General features: G+C 42.1%; 3 protein-coding genes across 6 annotated transcripts; 1 reads left to right on the plus strand and 2 right to left on the minus strand.

Moving 5' to 3' along the window:
- Positions 1-406: 406 nt before the first annotated feature.
- Positions 407-2132, minus strand: LOC149942707 (cytochrome P450 3A24-like). The gene is made up of 2 exons (XM_090179805.1): positions 876-2132; positions 407-808 (listed from the first exon to the last, which is right to left on the minus strand). The coding sequence occupies exons 1-2, from the start codon at positions 2092-2094 to the stop codon at positions 471-473; spliced, it is 1557 nt and encodes a 518-aa protein (XP_090035931.1). The 5' UTR covers positions 2095-2132; the 3' UTR covers positions 407-470.
- Positions 2133-2563: 431 nt separating this feature from the next.
- Positions 2564-4526, minus strand: LOC149942708 (uncharacterized). The gene has a single exon (XM_090179811.1). The coding sequence runs from the start codon at positions 4062-4064 to the stop codon at positions 2751-2753; it is 1314 nt and encodes a 437-aa protein (XP_090035937.1). The 5' UTR covers positions 4065-4526; the 3' UTR covers positions 2564-2750.
- Positions 4105-9291, plus strand: Gabat (4-aminobutyrate aminotransferase). 4 transcript variants are annotated; one of them, XM_090179806.1, is made up of 2 exons: positions 4105-5062; positions 6040-9291. In XM_090179806.1, exon 2 carries the CDS (start codon positions 6068-6070, stop codon positions 7607-7609), a length of 1542 nt encoding a protein of 513 aa, XP_090035932.1. In that variant the 5' UTR covers positions 4105-5062; positions 6040-6067; the 3' UTR covers positions 7610-9291. The 4 variants fall into 4 exon arrangements, with proteins under 4 accessions (XP_090035932.1, XP_090035933.1, XP_090035934.1 ...); XM_090179807.1 differs by having other exon boundaries at positions 6043-9291; XM_090179808.1 differs by lacking the exon at positions 4105-5062 and adding an exon at positions 5316-5703.
- Positions 9292-18562: the final 9271 nt, after the last annotated feature.

An 18562-nucleotide genomic window follows, 5' to 3' on the forward strand; every position in this document is an offset into this window, starting at 1 on the left:
ATCGCCATTCAAAATAAAACACTAACGCCATCTGTCGCTGAAGCTGTAAAATATATTTCTGACAATAATTGAGGATGTATTTGTGATTAATTAAATTAATTAAAGCGTTATATTCCGCTTTCATCAAAGTTGCACAAATTATAATCAGTTTCTAGAAAAATACGAGAAAACGTTACTAGATGGCGAGAAGTGTTTAGGTAGCGGGCCCTGAAGATTGGCTCGTACGTTTCCAGTGACTCAAATACGTTCTTGACATGACAATTAGCCTTTTCAGTTTACATAGAGCCACGTAGTGGCAAATGCGAGAAGCTCATAAACTGCTGGATTTTCGTCTGCTAAGCAGACGCTTTATTGAAAAATCGTCTGCTTAGCAGACGAAAATCCAGCAGTTCATGAGCTTCTCGCATTTGCCACTACGTGGTTCTATGTAAACTGAAAAGGCTAATTGAAACGAAAAAAATCCGAATAAGCTAAGGTGTCCTACGTTTTAAGTGTACATAAATTTCGTTTTTAGGTTTAATTAGACCCCATTCCGATATTAAAGGTAATTCCACTCCATGTTCGGACCCCTTGGAGCTGAATTCGAATCGAAATTTCCTCAACAAACAAACGAAAACCATTTTAATTTCCAAGAGAGCGAATCGAGGCCCAACGCACATTCTGGGTCCGGCTCCAAAAGGAAGAAACGCCATAGGATGGTGTTTGGAGTGGTTTTGCTTGTTAAACCTCTCCGGGTCGAATGTCCACGGGTCCTTCCATAGTGTTTTATCGTGATGAATCCTCCAAACGGGAATTTCGACGTTGACGCCTAAATCGTAAAAGGAAACGGGATTAACCAGGAACGAACTGAAATACGGCGCGTGCTTCAAACTGACCTTTCTTGATCGTGACGCCATTAATTTCGATATCCTTCACACATTTCCTGTTGACAAAGTTCGAGAAAGGGGGATACATTCTTATAGTTTCTGACACGACTTGATCTAAGAATGTCAATTTCTCTAATTCGGACATTTCGGGATACTTGTTTTCATCTTTTCCCAAGTTGGAACAAATTTCCTCGTAGAGTGTGTCCTGGTATTCCGGGTGTTTCGACAGAACGAACGTAACGTAGGCCATAGTCTTCGCGGTCGTTTCGTAGCTGGCTATCATCAACAAGAAAGCGTTGATGGCCACTTCATGGTCGTCCATCAAACTTTGGCCCGTCTCCCACTCCCCTTTCGAGTTCCTACCCCGAATCGCATCCCAAAAATTGCCCCTTTGCTGGACGAGGCTATTATTTGCGCGTTTGAACATGAATTCTAAAGTTTCTATCGCCTTAATGGTTAATTTACCCGTGTAAGTGAAGCGGTAGAGATAGCTAAAAATGAAAGAGACGGGTGGAAATACCAGTGGCAAGTAAACTACGGGGTTGCCGATGCCACCGAAGAAAGACCTGGTCGCCTCCAAGAACACGTTGTTGTCTTCGCGCTGGCAGCAACTATCTATTCCGAATAAACTGGCGGCGGTAACGTCCATTACGCATCTTTGATACAAATCGTGAACTGCCAAAGGCTCAGGGTGACTCTGATCCTTTTGTTTTTCCAACGACGCCTCGAATTTGGAAACTAAAAGTCGTACGCATTCGTTGAGACGTGGAACGGCGGCTTTCAATTTGGCTTGGGAAAAAGCCGGGCTGACGGCGGAACGACGCGTTTTCCACCTCTGTCCTTTGGAGTGAGTGAAGGATCCACTCAATGGCGGGATTTCGACAAAAAGAGGGGGTCGATCCGTGAAGTATTGGAAATCGGTGACCAGGATACGACGGACAATTTCGGGGTCACTGACGACGAGGTACGGGGTGCAACCGATATAGTAGCCTAAGACGCTGCCAAATTGCTCGATCCATTTGCCAGTCATCTCGATGGTTCTGCTGTCGTTAAGTTTCATTAATTCCAGCATATTGCCGAAGAATAGTTTCGTTTGTGGACCGGGGATCCCCAAACGAGCGAACATTCGCAGCTTCCGCGCTGTGTATAGCAAACAGAAAAACAGCAAACTGAAAATGACTAGTAGAAAAACCATCAGCGTAACTTTCACGTCTGAAATGACGAACATCTTGTTTTTTTTCTGGTTAAAACACCTTCAGGAATGTAACGTAAATAAACTGTCACAGTTTCGTCGCGAAGCTGTAATGGTTTTATTCATTAATGGTATGACGCACAATGGTAACTAAAATTACGTCCGAGATAAAAAGGGCATTCATAATGCGGGTAAATTGATTGTTAGTACGTTTCTTTTATTGTGATATTCGTGACATCTGGGACTTTTATGATATATATTTAAATTTTAAATTAACTCTGTACTTATAACAATGAAAATTAACGCGCAATCATTCCATCAAGCAATAAAGAGTAACAAATATATACGTTGTCGTTTTATGACAACCTTAAACTATTTAAGTTTTGTAACAATTTTCAATACACTATTGTAATATGTACCGCTAAACAATTTTAAAAAATATACAATTAGCAATTTTCATTAACAACTTCAAATTCCAGTCAATTAAAAAATATTACTCTTTTTTTTGTATCACTTTGATCATGAATAAATTCAGGTTTTCTTGAAAAATGTTTCCGCCTACTTCTGAAGCACGCGAAAAAATCTTATCGGTTTCTTCGATAAATAGCTTAAAAACCGTATTGTGATTCCAGGTTGTTAAAATACACTTGTTGTTGATATACATTTTTTACGAATTGGTTTATTATGTACTCTTAATTAACCGAGAAAAACTGAATAACGACGACAGTGTAGGTGAGGACCATACTCAGAACCGTCAATATCAGACTTCGGTCAATGATGAAGAAATTCCAGGCCGTCAAATGCATTTGAGAAGTAGACATCATGCCCATCAGGTTGACAATCAGGTTTAACGAATGCCAATCGCTCGATGGAATCTTGTTGGCGATACGGTGAACGGTCAGCATCCCGTCGTGACTGACCTCTTTGACCTTGGAGGCGGACAAGGACATGACAGTGAAAACGTACGAGTAGTAGAGAAACTGAATTGACAGACCGAAGTAGACGTGAAAAGGGTCGCGTTTAACCGAAGTTAAGATGGCCGGAATCAATAACAAGAACCTTTGAACGAGGTCGAAGTACCAGGCAAGCGTGATTCGCGTGAAAACTGCGTCGGCTCTCTGGCACAAGTCGGTGATCTCTCCGTGGTATTTTTGGACTTGATGCAAGCTTTCTGGTGTGACAACCGGATTGTCTTTGGTCTCGATCAGCTTCAATTCGTAGAACTTGGCCGACGCGCCGATGTAGTAAGAGACTGTGACGAAAGCGAACATTAAAATGAGGGAGACGGTGTCCAGAACGTTTCTCAAGGTGAAATCCATGGCTACCAGGATACTGGACTGAGAATCGGAAAGGTCTTCGGTAGCATTCAACCCGTAGAAGGTAGATCCGACGTAAAAACTGGTGTCTTTCAACGAATCGGGCAGAGTAGCGTAGCCTAGGAGCAAACCCAAAACGATGTAGAAGATTATTCGTCGACATTTCTTTCTCAATCTGGCCACTTCCGTCGCCGGCAACTGACTAATGTATTTGGTACAGCTGCCGAAGATGGCGTAAATATCGGCTTGACTGCTCAAGAAATGATTGACGCTGAAGACGGCGACGGTCGTTTCGATTATGCGCTGAATGACGGCGGACCACTTGAGGAAATTCATGCCGCCAGAGCTGACCATTGTCGCCGAGATGAAGCTGTGCAACAGGTAGATGTAGCAGAATAAGACCATCAACCAGTTTCTAAAGCCCATGCTCTTGATGGTGGACGGTTTCGCTTCGTCTTTGTTGAATCTTTCCGTCTGATTTCTCTGGCTAGAAGATTTAGGCAACAACACCCCGATGCCGTTCAAAACTCGATAGAGGGGATTGAGAAACTCCAAGTAGTTTCGACCAGTCGCGATCATTTTCTCAACTTTGCCGTTAATGGAATTCACCGCTCCTATTTTGTTATCAAAGTGCGAACTTTTGTGGTCGAAAGGAGATATTCCAGTTGAACGTTCCAAGGGGAAAGACATTCTATCCGTCGATTTGTCGTTGCAAATTGGAAATGGACAGCTGACTGATAAAAAGCAATGATTAAGTATTCAATCTATTTAATAGGATTTCTTCGGCGCGGAGGAAGGCTATAGTCAGCGGCTAAGGACGCGAAAGGTTAGAGGGAAAGTGGAACTCTAACACCCCCGAAGACGAATCAATGGAAAAGAGTACGGGTACTTTGTGTCCAGGGCGCGGATCGAAAATTAAACGCGTTCCTCCCTGACCGGCCGTTGTTGACTGACTTTGTTTGGAAATGGCGTGACCGAAAGTTCTAACGCCGAATGAGAACTAACGGCGGTGGCTAGTTACGGGTACAACAACCAAAAAAAAAAACATCACAGAGAAAGACATTCGCGCGTTGTTTAAAAAAACGGTGGACTTCAATATCGACTTTATATGGAAACGCCACTTAGGTTAAAACGAAATCGATTTGTCTACGAATGGACAGTAACAGTTTACAGTTGTCAATTCCAAATACACATTAAAGTAGATACAGTAGATACATTTTGAAAACAAACAATTATAGCGTGAAAAGAAAAAATCGATATTTTAATTCGCTTTGTCGATATTCTTTTGATAAGATCCAAAAAGGCTGGCACGAAAATATTGATAAAAGGAAGAACCAAAATGACGGAAAACCAAATAATTTAAATTCGCGGTGAAAGTCATTTTAAATTATAATTTAGCCCCATTATAGATGGCGCCTTATTTCCTACGCGCATCCATTCCACCTCTTCCTTGCCGTCTCCCTACTTGTAATTCTCTCCGGGAAGAACCGTATTGTACCGAAAATGCTTCCCTTAACTCAAGGCTCGGGCCGTCGGTAACGACATTAAAACGCCGTCGTATTAAAATAGTCCCTTCTGTTTTAATTCCCGCCCAAGTTTAAGAGTACTAGCATATCCTCTTTTAATCATCCAACTACAATGCGATCGTAAAGGAGGAAATAAAATCATCATTTATTCAACAATTCCAGGTAATAACGGGTTTTGCGTAATATACGATAGACCGAGGCTTAAGATAATTTGGCGGTGTTTTGGCTTTTGTCGAAATTTAATCCTTATAGAATGATTTAAATGACATAAAATAAGTTTTATTTAATCGGAGTATAAATAAATATTTACGTAGAAAAACGATCGAATTGTACCTTTTGTCATTGACATAAACACATAAACCGTTACGGTATATTTCAATAATTAAATTTATTTTAACGTAGGTCATGAAAAACCCGGAAAGGGTACTTCAAATGCGGAAAATTCCAGAATATTTCCATTCGATATTGAACTATAACTCTAAAATAGACAGATAAAAGCCCTCGCTAGAAAGCGCCTAAGGGGATTCGGGGAACGTGTAGGGTAAACAGTTTCCGCGCCAGAAAGCAGATACATCTATACTTCTACACGTTCCCCGTACTCGTTTTTAGCGTGCTCTTAACTCGTCTGTTATCTCTACGCATGAATATAAATTGTTATCTCGCTGTAAACGAATATACGATTATCCGTTACACGTACGTTGCGCAAATAACAGATTGAAGGCAATTTAAAATAGTGCCACAGTAGCGCTCGTAATATCCTGGCTGTAAATTGTAGCTCCGCAAACGCAACAATATATCATCTGGTATATTTTGTTCGGGTCGAAATATATACATTACAAGGCTCTCACCAAGTCCTGAAGAATATTTAAAATATTCCTATTTTTCTACCCTTAAAATCGGGATTTGGTTCCTCAAGTCCCTATTTTCAATAAATCTGGAAACAAGCGTCATCAGTTTAAATTATGTTTATATTTCTGTTTAAGGTTAGTTTGTAAAATTATCATTTTCCATTGGCTCTTTTTTAAATATTGATTAGTAATTTAACCTATAATTTTTCAAATTCCGATGGGAGCCTTGAGATGAATTTTGAGTTAAGATAACATTAATTTTCGTATTCCTTCCGTACTTCTATTTTCAAGTAGGTAATCGGAGAAAAACCGCGCTAGAATGACCATGGCCATGATACCTCGTCTGGTCCGGCTTCAAAAATTCACATCTTGCGGGCCTAACTTTCTCAAGACATCCGCCGGCGCTACATTTTCTACGTCTCAACACGCCAATTTCGGCTTGACGTCATGCCTGGACTCGGAAGTAGCGGAACCCAGCGGACCCAAAATCGTCACTTCCGAAATCCCGGGTCCCAAGTCGCAAAAATTAAAAAAAGAATTGGGCGAGATTCAAAACGCTCTGGCCGTGCAATTTTTCGTCGACTACAAAAATTCGACTGGTAATTACATTCGCGACGTCGATGGCAACGTCTTCCTCGACGTGTATACCCAAATATCGTCGATTCCGTTGGGATACAACCACCCTTCTTTGATCAAGGTCATCCAGGACCCGGCTAACGTCAGTACCTTGATCAACCGACCCGCGCTGGGGATTCTACCTCCGGAGGACTTCGCCGATCGCCTACAATCGGCCTTACTGTCCGTGGCCCCAGCCGGACTGCGCGAAGTGCAGACGATGGCTTGCGGCTCCTGCTCGAACGAGAACGCGTTCAAGGCCGTTTGCTTCGCGTACGTGAGGAAAACGCGCGGCGAAGCGCCCTTCTCCGGCGAGGAACTCGAATCTTGCATGTTCAACTTGCCCCCGGGCAGCCCCCGCTTGAGCATCCTGTCTTTCGAGGGCGCTTTCCACGGGCGAACCTTCGCGACGCTGTCGACCACTCATTCCAAGGCCATTCACAAGATCGACGTGCCCGCTTTCGATTGGCCGATCGCGCCGTTCCCCCAATACCGCTACCCCCTGGACCAGTTCGCCGCCGAGAACGAGAAAGAAGACCGGCGTTCTTTGGACCGGGTCGAGGAGCTGATCGACGAGTACAACAAAGAGAAAGGCGTTCCGGTCGCCGGTTTGATCGTCGAACCGATCCAAGCCGAGGGCGGCGACAACCACGCCTCCGACGAGTATTTCAGGCAACTGCGAAGTCTTTGTAGCCGCAAAGGCGTCATGTTCATTTGCGACGAAGTCCAAACGGGCGGTGGCTGCACCGGGAAGATCTGGGCCCACGAGCACTGGAAGCTGGATGACCCGCCGGACTTTGTCACTTTCAGCAAGAAGATGTTGACGGGCGGCTATTTCTACAAGAGCCACTTACGCCCCAAAGAATCGTACCGCATCTTCAACACGTGGTTGGGCGACCCCAGCAAGCTCATTCTGTTGGAGGAAGTCATTAATACCATCAAGCGAGAGAACCTCTTGGCGAGCATCCAAAAATCCGGAACCAGATTACAAAACGGCCTGACGGAATTGAGTCGTAAATATCCCAGCTTAGTCAACTCGCCTCGAGGAAGGGGCACCTTCTGCGCCATCGACTTTGCCAGCCCCGAACTGCGGGACAAAGCCATCGCCGCCCTCCACAAGAAGGGCGTCCATTGCGGGGGTAGCGGCCAGCAGACCCTGCGAATACGGACGACCATGACCTTCCAACCTCATCACGCCGACATTTTCTTGTCCATTTTTGACCAGGTCTTGTCCGAGGGACTTTAATTACGACTATCGTTAGCGTTATCAAGATCTTTTTACGGACAGGTCGGCGCACTCCCGCGTTGTCAGGCCGGGAAATATATATGCTTCTGATGTTTTTGCGCCATCTATATTGGTACATCACACTAGGTATAAGAAATTATATAAAGCAAATTATTTTATGGTACTACTTGAATAATTATTTTGTCTCCGTAATTATTTCTAATTATAGCCTAATATTTAAAGAAATTTTATATTATAACAAAATATTCAGGTTCAATATATGGCGCACAGGGTAGTGTACTTCCTTACACCTGGGTGAAGGAAGGAGATCCTATGTTAATTTGTGAACAGCGCCCTCTTGCGGTTAAATAAAAGGTTGTGAAAATAGAGTAAACAATTAACCATTAATTATGAAAATAATTTAATAAAATTTATTTACCTTAAATATATATTTAAAATTGTGGTTATCTTTACTCAACGCTATTAACTTAGATGGCGCACCCGTGCAATAACGATGAAAGAATGGAAATTTGGGGTGCCATTCGAAAGCTTCGCTAATCCAACCTCCTTAAATTGAGTAACCCTGCTATAATGTTCATGCGAAAATCAAATTTCAGAAGCTGCCATTGGATGACGCGACGAGACACTGTAATGTCCCCCACCTTACGTACTCCCTTCCCCCGAACTACGCTTGGTGCAAACGGGTTGGATTTCGTTATATCAAGAATGTTTTTATTTAGTCCCGCTCGCTGACCTCTCCATAAAAAGATCTTGAAATTAAAGAGAAATCAATGTTTCATTTTACGTCATTTCATTTAAATGGTAACTAAGATTTCGGGCGGATCGCCATTATGAAAAGCACGCAATTTAAAACGGCCACGAAGAGATTTAACGCGCGCCATAAAGATGAGCTTTTTCAGTGTTAATAGCTATAAATATGCAGTGAAAGCGTTAGAAAGATATTTTTGGGTCCTAACAAAAAAAAACTTGGCAAAAATTATTATATTATATACCTAAGATGACTTTTTTCAAAACACCACGCCTTTCTTTAGTATAGAAAATTTTAAATGCGAAATTTTAAAAACATTGAAAAGAGTTCTGAGAAAATATCTCATCCAGCGTCGTCACTAGGGTAAAATTCCCCGCTACTCCATTTTTTAGTCTAGTCCTCAATCGCACCCCCAAAGTGCAATAACTAAAGATTTAATAAATAGAAAAATATTATTATATATACTTATACTTTTTACCAATTTCAACTAAAGTCAAAATAGTTTTGAATTTTAAACCGCTTTTGTTATCGAAAAAACCTAATTTTCAACCCTTGAAAGATCAAAAGGTAATCGTTAAATTAAAAATAAACTAATAATTAAATTTGTTGAAAGGTAACACAATACGCCAAATTTTTGTTGACTTAAAAATGGGAAAACCATAACAAAAAATAATGTGTTTAAAGATTAAAAAAAAATGTTTAAAGTTATATCATCAGTCTTCCATTTGTCCATCCCACTGAGTGTCAGTAAAAAAGTTAAATGTGTTCAAATTTACTCTTGTTTTTACACATAATTTGTTAAATTTGTCGCGATTAAAACGAAAATGTTTTCGAAATGTGAAAGTTTTTAATTTGCAGTCGAAATAAAATTGTTATATTCTATTTCTAATGAAAAAAGCGTGGCTTTGTTTGGCGCCAAAATATGAGCGCCACCATTTTGTGTAAACCACGATCGACAACACTGCTATCGTGGTTGTTTTCAAGTTGGCAGTATAAATGATAGGTAAGGAAAGAACGTGTGATATTTTTCAAAATATAGCAATTTTATCAATGGAATAACGCAGCACTGAGATAACTTTATTTCAGTGCATACAATGGTATGTTTTGGATACGCCAACAGATAAATGAGCAGGGGTTTCAACTCATACATAATTTAAATCTGGAAAACATTTTTGGCTCTTTATACTCAGTGTGGCAGAATTTATAGCCCAGTGTACCTAGTAACAGAGACCAAACCACCGGAGGTCTATCATCATAGTGCCCTACGACAACGTCCACCTAGCCCGGACAGGTGACAAATCCAGCACGGGTAGTAGTACCCTACTACTGATGGTCGCACCTTTGACGCAAGCCACCCAACCCAGCAGAAGGTGCAGCAATGGGTGGACCATTTCCCACCTCGCACACAGCAGTGGGAATAAGAGTGGATGCTGTAGCAACTCCAGCCGACACCCTACCTACACAGGTAAGGAGTCAAACCCTTTGGAGAGAGTTCCTTAAGGGGAACGACGAGCACACAGCAGTCCAAGTAACCCGGCACAGCCGCCACCGGAGATCCCGGTGTTGTTCCAAAAGGCCGGGAAACAGGACCGCCGTGCCCGAATATGGAGGTCCGCCGCCTCACAGCAGGCTACCCAATCCGCCGAGGCGGCCAGTTTGCACGGACCCTCTCCGTTAGCCTGAGCCGAAACTCAGTTTCCAGCCCCTACCTGACCGAAGTCGGAGGTGGAGATAGGACCATTTGACCTGAGCTAACATCTCCCAGTGCGCCACCACCCTTATGGGTTACAAGAGCCGGACCCCGACTCCCCGGTAAAGCCACCAGTTATTGCACACTCTGACCCGTTAAGGGCCGGCTCTTTATACGCAAAAGGGATAAAGCGCTCGAACAGAAGCAGCTGCTGTAGGATGACAGTAGGAACCAGGGTTGGACATAGGGATATTTTTTTAAGTAGCTATAGCCTGATGGCTCTTTACCTACGTAGGTAGGGTGTCGGCCGGATTTGCTACAGCATCCACTCTTAATCCCACTGCTGTGTGCGAAGTGTGAATTGGTCGTCCCATTGCTGCACCTTCTGCTGGGTTGAGTGGCTTGCGTCAAAGGTGTGACCATCAGTAGTGGGGTACTACTACCCATGCTGGATTTGTCATCTGTCCGGGTTTGTGGACGCTGGCGTAGTTCACTATGATGATAGACCTCCGGTGGTATGGTCTCTGTTACTATGTACACCGGGCTATAAATTCTGACACACTGACTAGTGAGCCTCCTATCTTAATTTATTTTAGTCGTCACTAACTAGTGGGGGTATAAAAACAAGAAGGGCAGTCAACATCTTATCACATTATCTTTTGTGTTACATAACTTTGACCGATCGCAATTTTTAAATAAAATGGGATTGATGACTGATGAATCTATGATTCGCCATATTCGCCATTATTTAATAATATTTTGGTAAATTTTTCACTAGTGATTTTAGTAATCAAATGTCGTGAATAGTGCCTTATGCCTAACCCTGGTAGGAACACGACGGGAATTTTCCAAAATCACCACCGGCAATAACTGCTTGGTGAGCGAGAATCGCTGACATGTTTTGGGATAATAATAATAATAATAAGCGTTGTTATAGAATATATCTGCATAGTCGAGAAATGATGGCACTAGTGCGTTATGCAGTAATTTAAGCAGAGTGTTTCTTGTTGAAGGTTTGACGAGAGGGACTCGAAAAAGCCAAAAATTGATGCTTTACTTTATTGAAGGTATAGTCCATGTGGATGTTCCATTATAATTTCAGAAATGGTGAAGGTACAATGACAGTCGGATCTCTATATCACGAGGTACGGAAGGGTAGGAACCACCTTAAATTCCGGGCAAATTTTCCAAATGAATCTGTATGGCCCTTTACGCAATTTCATAATTAAGTACCTATTTTTGGGCCCTGGCCAGGATTCGATTTTGGCAGTACGTTTCGCTAGAAGCCCCTCCTTGGTACTAGGCCCTGCGCCACCAAGATTGAACGAATCCATTTTATGGCAAACGTTAATGTGGCAATCCCGCTAGGTGGAGTAGCGATCGCGTCAGAGTGTGCAATAACATAAGGGCGGTGGTGCACTGGGAGATGTTAGCTCTGGTCAAATGGGCCTATCTCCGCCTCCGACTTCAGTCAGGTATGTGCTGGAAATGGAGTTTCGGCTCAGGCTAACGGACAGGGTCCGTGCAATCTGGCCGCCTCGGCGGATTGGGTAGCCTGCTGTGAGGCGGCGGGCCTCCGTATGAGGGCTTGGTGGTCCTGCTTCCCGGCCTTTTGGAGTCACACCGGGATCTCAGGTGCCAGCTGGGTTGGGTGGCTTGGACTGCTGTGTGCTCGTCGTTCCCCTTTAGGAGCTCTCTCCAAAGGGTTTGACTCTTTACCTACGTAGGTAGGGTGTCGGCTGGAGTTGCTACAGCATCCACTCTTAATCCCATAGCTGTGTGCAAAGTGGGTAATGGTCCACCCATTGCTGCACCTTCTGCTGGGTTGAGTGGCTTGCGTCTAAGGTGCGACCATCAGTAGTAGGGTACTACTACCCATGCTGGATTTGTCACCTGTCCGGGCTAGGTGGACGCTGGCGTAGGGAACTATGATGATAGACCTCCGGTGGTATGGTCTATGTTACTAGGTACACCGGGCTATAAATTCTGACACACTGGGTGAAAACTACTCCTTAAGCGTTGAGTTTTGAAAGTCTTCTCCCTGCTGGTTAAAGGGGTTTGTTCCCCCGAGCTCTTTGGTTTCCCCTTTCCATTAAAAAACTAGTTAAGGTTCATGGTAATTGTGAGTGTAGGGCTGGCGTGGCTTGAGTGGCTTTCCGTCATGCCCTCCTACGCTTTGTAGCCCGGCCACCGGTAATTGGCGTCACTAGTTGACTTTGGCCTGCGTGTAGGGTTGTGCGAGTATAGTGGTTTTAGGCAACCGAGTTGGATATCGAGTCCGAATTTTTTTCATCAAGTATTCGAATCGAGTCGAGTAATCGAGTTCTTGATTAAGGGGAAATTTTCTCTTATTCGAGTCAAGTAATTCAGAAAAAATCTCGAGTGATATTTTAACGAGTCATGTTATCGAGTACTAGAATAGGAGCTGGTTTAATTCAAGTAATTAGGAAATTAAATTTAAAATGAGTATAAACTAACTTTCAATGCTGAATAATATTCCTTTAATTTAAATGAACCACAGTCTCCTCAACTTTAGTAACCTTATAGTGACTAGTGGGATATAAAACATTAGTATACTAGGCTACTAGCCTAATTATAGTAATTAAAAGTAAAATTATTAATGTACCGTCTGTCCGTATATCGGTTAGGAAGTTAAGACTCCTGAGTCCTAACGCCGGCCGACATCCTAACTCGTGAAGAGACATCAAAGTGACACTCCAAACCAAAAAAGAAAACAAACTTAATAACGACGCTTAATAATAGTGTTTGGAAAAAACATCGCAGGCGCACTACACATTAAAAACCGTGATCCATCCCCAAGTTCATTCACAGCATTTGTTGTTCGTACGTCTTGTAGGTACCGTTTATTATTTCCACCCCAAAAAGTTGCCAAAACCCCTCTTTGAACTTACGTGGAGACTACGCGAGCTGATAATCACCGATTTTGTTGAAACTAGGTGGGTATGTAGACCTTATGGTAACATGAAATTTCACCCAGGGAAAAGTTGCAATGGGCATTAGTTTTGCCATGGCAACCGAAAGTGTTTTTGACAACACAGTCTGTATATTGTCCCATTGAAAATAAAAATTGATCAATTTTTACATATTTTGATCAAATTGACCAAAAATCATCAAAATATCATAAAATTAATTTCATTTGTCAATTTTGATCAATTTTTTTTTTTAGTTTTGAAATTTTTCACAGGGGGGGAGGGAACCTTAGAAGTGCTCACATTCCCATGTTATTTTCAATGGGAAAATATACATACTGTGTTGTCAAAAACATTTTCGGTTGCCATGGCAAAACGAATGCCCATTGCAATATTTCCCTTGGTAAAATTTCATGTTACCATAAGGTCTACATACACACCTAGTTTCAACCAAATCGGTGATTATCACCTCGGGTAGTCTCCTCGTTAGAGCAGCTTATACGAGTAATCGAGTACCCGACTATACAATTTTTTTGGTACTCGATAATCGACGAGTATTTTCCAATTACTTATTCGATGATGAGGGGTATTGTGAGCAACGTTAAAAATATTATCAACATGGTCATTTTCTCCGAGTTTAAATAAATACCTTTTGAGACCAACTCTGCTCGAACATCATTTGGCGCCTTTGGTTGAGTCGGTCGTTTTAGCTTTAACGCTAGGTTTCCAAAAAGTCGTAAAACACAAAAAAGCTGATGTGGCCAGTTAAAAATAGCCATGTAGAGACTTTTCAAGCCCTTTGGCAGACTTGGCTTAAGTTGAATACTAACAGCGTCCATAATCATTGGCAAATTTTTCTGTGTTGTTAGTTAGTATAAATTTACTCGGGTACTTGAGATAAATACAACATAATAGGCGCAATGAAAGTGAATTGCTCAAAACAGTGAGAAACTAATAAAGTAGAAGATGTAATTTTGGGCTTGAACGGACAACGATCTAGAAAAGGTTACCACACAGTGGCGTAGCTAGGGGGGGGCGAGGAAGGCCTGCACCGGGTGCCACCCGTTAGGGGCCGTTTTGGGGGTGACAGCCGACCGTGAAAAAAATAAAAACTTACACAAACTAGTGAAATCCGAAAAAACTTGACGCCCCTGTTATCACATTCTTGGATATGCGTGTAAGAAAGCTGGGCATCGAGTTTCCGCAAGGGTCAGTGCCGTCTTTCCCATTGGGCCCGTTGGGCCAGGGCCCAGGGCCCCGAGCTCAAAAAGGGCCCCCTCAGGCTCAAAACAAAACCATTCAACAATAAAATTTCATATTTGCAATAATGGCTAAGCGAAAAAAAAAGTTCATCTTGGCTCCACTTTTTTTTTATTTCACTGAGACATTTTCGAGGGGTAAGACAGTCTCAGATAATCTGTACACCGAGTTCGTGCATTTAGCACTGTTAAAGGTACATATTTTCAAGAGTTCGCGAGTTCCATTTAGCACTGTCAAAGGTACGGCAGTCTACACCGAGTTCGCGGAGTGTCTTACCCCTCGGACATTTTATTGCAATCGGCGGGCATATTTAATCGGAGCTGATTTCTTCCTTCGATAAATTGTTTTCTCTTACCAGGGCCGGCGTTAGGGCGTGTGGGGCCCCTTTCCCAACATAAAATATTTGCCGAGGAAATGTTCTAAACAAATAGGGTTCGCTCGCTCGGTGAACAAATTCATAAAATTGTTATACACCAAATCACAGGAATCTGTCCGAGAATCTTATTTTTTTTTCAGAATCAAAGAATAATTTATATTTGCAGAAGTTAATTTTCTTTTGATACTTGTGAAAGTGTTTTAATTTTGAAAGGGTCTGGGCTCGTTCATCAAAAGTTGAAAATGGCTAACAGCAACGATTTCCCGCGCGTTGTTACCTGAAACTTACAAAGACTAAGTAATTCTAGGACCGGTGTCAGTTTTTAGCAACATAATGATTTAGGTTGTCATTGGCGAAACAGAATATCATTAAAAATGTTGCATTGGGTGATAAGAAATATAATACTTTGTTACTTATGCCTTTAGGTATTTAGAAACCCAGAGCATAAGCCAATGGAAAAGGCGTAAGAAAATTATATCAGCGATGCTGGTAGCACGTTCAAAAATTTGGAGGGGGGAAAATCACTGAGGAATTATTTTAATATCATCCTACGATTGATGGGGCCAAAAGGTTTAAGCTATTCCATAACGTTATCTTTCCCCATTTTATGCTGTTGTGTTAATTACCATTATTTAACAACTTTTCCCATTTTATGCTGTAGTGTTATTTACCATTATTTAAAGGGAATATAACCTCAGGTTTTTTGGTGTGGAACACCAACCCTTCTTTCATTTCCCGCTCCCTCCTGTGGCTTCAGATATTTTTGGGCGCGGGTTAGTGATTTTCCGCCCAAATTGTTAACATACAACTTTTCCCATTTTATGCTGTAGTGTTATTTACCATTATTTAAAGGGAATATAACCTCAGGTTTTTTGGTGTGGAACACCAACCCTTCTTTCATTTCCCGCTCCCTCCTGTGGCTTCAGATATTTTTGGGCGCGGGTTAGTGATTTTCCGCCCAAATTGTTAACATACAACTTTTCCCATTTTATGCTGTAGTGTTATTTACCATTATTTAAAGGGAATATAACCTCAGGTTTTTTGGTGTGGAACACCAACCCTTCTTTCATTTCCCGCTCCCTCCTGTGGCTTCAGATATTTTTGGGCGCGGGTTAGTGATTTTCCGCCCAAATTGTTAACATACAACTTTTCCCATTTTATGCTGTAGTGTTATTTACCATTATTTAAAGGGAATATAACCTCAGGTTTTTTGGTGTGGAACACCAACCCTTCTTTCATTTCCCGCTCCCTCCTGTGGCTTCAGATATTTTTGGGCGCGGGTTAGTGATTTTCCGCCCAAATTGTTAACATACAACTTTTCCCATTTTATATCACGTTATTTACCATCTGTTAAATACCACGCTTTCATAATCGATGAAAATTTACTCCTCAAGTTAAAACGTTGTAATTTGGTACATGATAAAAAGTTCCCTTTAGTTAAAATTTTCAAACCTGACGGTATTTGTTCGAATACTTCCGGTCATTTTCGAAATCAAATTTGACAAATGATTTCTAAAAATCGAAATATGGGCGCCAGCAGACATTCTAAGGGAGTGCCATATGATATAGCAACCTCACTCGCTTCGCTCGCTCGGCGGTCACACAGAACGGTTTGATAAATGATTCAAATGAACGAGCTTTCCGTAAGTTATATAAGACACATTTGAAGTAATTACTCTACTGCAGTGTGTTCCCCAAAACGAAGAACGACAGTTCAAGTAATACTCTGGTGCGGACGGGCCGCAGTTCATTTTTGGGTTTATCCTAGTCTCCGAAAATTAATCGAAAATAACGGCGGGAAAAACTGAGACCCAAGAAGGGTAACGGGACATATCTCATTGAAGGGCGGGGGGCGGCAATTACTCCCTCCCTGTGGCCGTACATGATACCAAAAATAAATGATAAATTTCTCTTCGCCCTGTCCTACCTTGCTATCTCGTACGCCACCATAGGGGGCCCCCAAAATCAAAAGTGCCAGGGCCTCACAATATGTAAAGACGGCCCTGGCAAGGGTGTATTTAAGGGGGGGGGGTTGGAGGTGAAACATCCGTCAGCACCCCCCCACTTGAAATTGTACGCCCCTGAATTAAAATCCTGGATACGCCCTTAAGTTTCCGTGTATTTTGTTGGCCCACTTCGCAATCACGCGTTTCCCTCTCAATGTCGACGCCTATTCTACATGGCCTGAAGGCAACATAACCGAGTCCTCCACACCTGAACGCTAAACTAATTAGTTTCAAACACCCAGTAGTTTCGTCTGAAATAAGTCTGACATGGTTTTTTTCTCAAAACATTAAATTTAGAATTGTTTAAACTTTCATATATAATAAGTAGGCTACGCTTTAAATTGTAATTGTCATTAAAATTTAAAATTGTCACCGGTAAAGTTTGCTCAGGTTAAATAAAGCCCATTTTTTAAAAAAGATATCAGGTTAAAAAACAACTATAGTTTTAGGTTAGTTGATCTCAATACGTTTCGTCAAAATTGCACTTGGTCACAAAAGTGCATGGTGACGGTGAGTCGGTGACAGACAGTCCCAATACTTGATCGAGGGTACGCGACAAAAGCAGCTACGGGCAATGTATTCCATATCTATTATTAACGTCCTAGTCTAAGAAATCTAGGATTGACATTTACAGTGTTTTCTGAAAGAAGTATCCGCTGCGGCCACCGTGTTGGACATAACTCTTCAATAAACGTGAAAATACAGGACATTATTAATGTGATTATAATAGTCGATTTCATGTTTCAATCCTTATTTCGCGAGAGTAAATTACTTTTGAAAGCCTTTCTAATTTCAATAGTTCTTTTTATAAGGCATTGACAAGACTTATAGGGAGAAGGGCTTGGCCTTCATCTACCACACTAAGCCCCTAGCCAGTCCGGCCCTGGGCATCTAGGAGCAACAAACCCAGCACCCCACACAAGGAGAACGCAACCCGTCAAAAGTCGTGCATTTTCTTGTGTACAGTTTGCATTGGTTAGACGCTTTAACGCCTGCTGCCGTCGGAAGTGGAAAATTTAGAAAACGTTCAGCGTAAAGGTTCGTCCAATGAAATTTGTACACAACACTGCCTTAGCGTGTTTAAAGGCTAGCTGTGTTCTCCCTAGCTGGACATTGAAAGGTTCTCGCCCCCTTAGCGATAGAAAGGCAAATGATATATCGATCGATAGGTGATATCGTAGCCTCACTATCGATGTCTCAGTTTTGGGAACTAGGGGGCGCATTTTAGATCCCTGACGCCGCATCACATTAACATCGCTTTAAAATCCTTTGCACTGAAAGTTTCAGTCCGAAATAACTGAACAGCTATAAGGCGCTGGTTTTCACAAGGACCAAAATCGCACGACGGATAGCTTCGACGCGTAAAATTTGTATTAGGCCTAACGGGGATTTTTTGCGTCGACGTTCACCGCTGTGGCGTTTTTTCCCAAGTGAAAACCAGCCTTTAGACTTCCTAAGGCGCTAGAAAACGCAAAAAAGTTGGGCTTGGGCGGTTTTTCGAACTTGCTCTTCAATGGACATTTTGTATCGTACCTCCGACACTCCGCCCCAGAAGTTCCCCTTTTTCGAAAATCAAGTTCATTTGGAAACCTAAACTAGCCACTTTTAAAGAATAAATTGTTCGTGAGCGTTCCACATTGCGACGTTCTTGTCCGCTTTCGAACGACAGTGGGTTTTGGGGTCGTGAGGTAGTGCCGTAGTGGCTTTGTTTCCGAGCATTTGATGTTGTCTCTTCACCCGAAGTGGTTTCCCCTATTGTGTCCAACTTAATTTGTTTGTTCATATTTTTCACTTTTTTGCATAGTTTAGTGCGGTAATTAGTAACGTAAATGTTAGCCTTATTAAACTTTTTTTTTTATAAATGACACAATTTTGAAGAAAAACTTCGACTATTTGGACACCTCTGCTCTACGGGACACAAATTTTTGAAATGGCGACTGCCT

Source organism: Leiobunum rupestre, chromosome 6 (genome assembly GCF_980474605.1).
Source record: "Leiobunum rupestre chromosome 6, qqLeiRupe1.1.hap1, whole genome shotgun sequence".
In the NCBI taxonomy this organism is placed as follows: Eukaryota; Metazoa; Arthropoda; class Arachnida; order Opiliones; family Sclerosomatidae; genus Leiobunum; species Leiobunum rupestre.